General features: G+C 31.5%; 1 protein-coding gene across 1 annotated transcript; it reads right to left on the bottom strand.

The window, feature by feature from the left end:
- Positions 1–1,748: 1,748 nt before the first annotated feature.
- Positions 1,749–2,660, bottom strand: LOC115964950 (germin-like protein subfamily 1 member 11). The gene is made up of 2 exons (XM_031084171.1): positions 2,534–2,660; positions 1,749–2,284 (listed from the first exon to the last, which is right to left on the bottom strand). The coding sequence occupies exons 1-2, from the start codon at positions 2,658–2,660 to the stop codon at positions 1,749–1,751; spliced, it is 663 nt and encodes a 220-aa protein (XP_030940031.1).
- Between the last annotated feature and the right edge of the window lie 321 nt (positions 2,661–2,981).

Genomic DNA, 2,981 nt, shown 5'->3' with positions numbered 1-2,981 from the left:
TTCTTGTAAAAATTGATCTTGTTCAACCTTTTCAATATTTTCTTCAACATTTAGCTTAAAAATGTCTAACTCCAATTTCTTGCTCAACAACGTTAGCTTTCCTTTCCTTCCTTCTTTTTTTTTTCTTTTCTTTTTTTTTCTTTTTTCTTTTTTTTAAGTAGTACTGTGTCTTTGTTTTTTGTGTAACTTTTCTTGCTTTTAATGTTTTGGTCATAATTCTATGGTTAGGTACATATGGTGTTTCTACTTCGTTTGTCATTGTTTTTGAGTTCCACTGTGTTATTTTGTTCCCAAAGATGCATTTCTGTGTTCTGATTTAGCTATCTAGCTTGAAGAGCTCAAACATTTTTGTGTTTTAATTTATTTTTATAGTACTCTAGCTAGCTTGAAGAGCTTGAGTTGTATCAGCAAGGAACTCGAGCTTCTAGAGCTCGAGTTCTACGTGGCATTTTAAAATGATAATAATCCACCTCAGCATGCCATGGTGGCAATTTTTAATGGAACTCGAATTTCCAGAACTCAAGTTACACGACAAACTCAAATTTGAGGAACTTGAGTTCCAAAATTGTGGTATATCTCTATATAATTCGTAAACAGTGGTAGATTGTTACATATTTCGGTCAATAGTGGTATTTGGCCAAGCCCTTTGATTGTGAAGCATATTTAAGCATTCCTACTTTCCTAGGTACAAAGGTACTCTTCTTTTCTTTTCTTTTTTTCTTTCTTTTATCATCATATATTTATTTGTTGTTAAAACAATCAATATATCATATAACATTATAATTTATAAATGTACCTAATTAAAATATACTACTATTTATCATTTAATTTAATTTATACATAAAAATAATATAACATGTATTTAGTTGTACTTGTATTTTGTTAGATGTTTTTTATTCATTGACGTTTAAATGATTGTTTGTCTTTTACTTAGCAATCTTTAAATTATTAGTATTTTTTTTTTAAATCTTAGTCATTATACTTTGCCCATTTCATAATTGATTAAAGATATTAAACCTTCTTGTCAATTTTGTCTCATGATTGTTTAATTTTAATTAAATATTTTTTTTTTGTAGCATATATTGAATTATAAAGTACTTAACTTCTATATTGATTATTAAATTGTATGTACATTACTATTTTAGACTTTATAGTGAAAAGTTAGTTGTCTAATTTTATGTTCGACCCTCCCAAAAATAAATTCCTAGCTTCACCACTAATTTGAGTTTTGAGATTTTTACTTTCCATTTGTTTCAGAAAATCATATAATCTAAGATTTTGATTTGTTAGTTCTCTCTCTATCAGATCATGGAGATGTCTTGCTAGGTATGGGTTAGTATAAAATGTCATTGGAAAGTTTGTGATGTAAATTTTCTCAAGATATCACTTTATTCCATAGCAACCATCAATAGGAATTGATTTTCCTATATTCCATCGACAATAAGAACAATATGAAACTTGTGTAAAATACATACAATGTGGAACAAATGAAAAATATGCCACATATGCGATATAGTACTAGCAGTCACAAGAAGATCTAATTGAGGTTTAGTTGTGTATTTACGATCACTAAACACTATTTGGTATCTTGACTTGATAATAAGGAATAATAATTATAAAACAGACATCATAAATTCAAATCATATCACCTCTATAAATAAATAAATAAATAAAAATTGTTACTTTTCACATTACAACAATTGAAAATGCCAAACTTTATTGGAACCGTCTAATGGTTCATCATTGCACTAGAATTTTTGTTGAAGATAATTAACCACACTTTTGTCAAGTTGGAATGCCTTGGCGAGAACATCAGGGTTGATAGGAGGATTAGATCCAAAGGTTGCATTTGCTATGGTGATAACCCCAGGATTTTGGCTACTGAGACTAGAAAATGCAAGGGCATTGGTCTCTCCTATATTGAACTGGAAGTGAATGAGACCCATTGGAAATACAAAGACATCACCCTTGTTCAGAACTTTGGTGATAAAACGGTTATCTGGATTGGATGTAACAAAGCCAACTAAAAGAGTACCCTCTATCACTGTTTGAATCTCCGTTGCACGAGGGTGAATGTGGGGAGGATTTAGGCCATATGGTGCATAGTCAACACGAGCCAAGGCTATCCCTAATGTGTTGAGTCCAGGAAATTTGTCCACATCTATAAGAGTTACATTTGACCCAACTTGATTTGAGGTGCTTCTAGGAACGTCAAGCCCGGGTAAGAAAAAGTCATCGGCTGTAGTAAGCTTCGGGTCCTTGCAAAACTTTCCATTCACAAATACTGCAAAACAAAAGATTGTTAATATCACAAATGTGAGGCTTCAATAATAATTGTTGAAACATGTCATGCATGTACATTTAAAAAAAAAAAAAATCCCATGTATATAAATCACCTCCAAGAATAATTCCATTAATATGTAGATTCCCAATATCATGAAATTTTCATTAATATGTGAAATCATAACCGAGAAAACTAAATCCAAATGGCTTGAAACGACTCCAAGAAAACCATAATAGAGTAGGTACATACCAGCAGAGTTGGAATTGTTAACTGCAACACAAAAGTCCTGCAAAGAACTAGGGTCATGAGCAGAGGCAAGAGAGGATGCCAAAGCCAATAGGGTCACAGTTAGAAGGCAAGTAAAAAGTTTCGTCATATTTGAGGCTGTATGCTTGGTTGTTTTTGCTGAATGCTTAGTTGAGGTGTGAATAATATTGCATATCAGAACATGTCTATTTATAGAGTGGAGTCACTGAATAAGTCTTATGTATTTCCTCGCAAGTGGACACAAGACTAGGTAGTTTTTAATGTTGATGTTTTGTATTATAGTTTATGCGAGAACCATTCCTTAACCACCACTACTAGCCCATCTTAAAAAACCAATTATTGGAGCAGTTCATTGTCATTGTTCGGGGCAATTGATGTTTCTTTGACTAATTATCATGTGCATTTTTAGTTTTTTTTTTTTTTTTTTTGA

The sequence above is a fragment of the Quercus lobata genome, chromosome 10 (genome assembly GCF_001633185.2).
Source record: "Quercus lobata isolate SW786 chromosome 10, ValleyOak3.0 Primary Assembly, whole genome shotgun sequence".
Lineage (NCBI taxonomy): Eukaryota > Viridiplantae > Streptophyta > Magnoliopsida > Fagales > Fagaceae > Quercus > Quercus lobata.
Note: the sequence above shows the minus strand (reverse complement) of the source record. Positions and strands in the feature narration are given on the sequence as shown.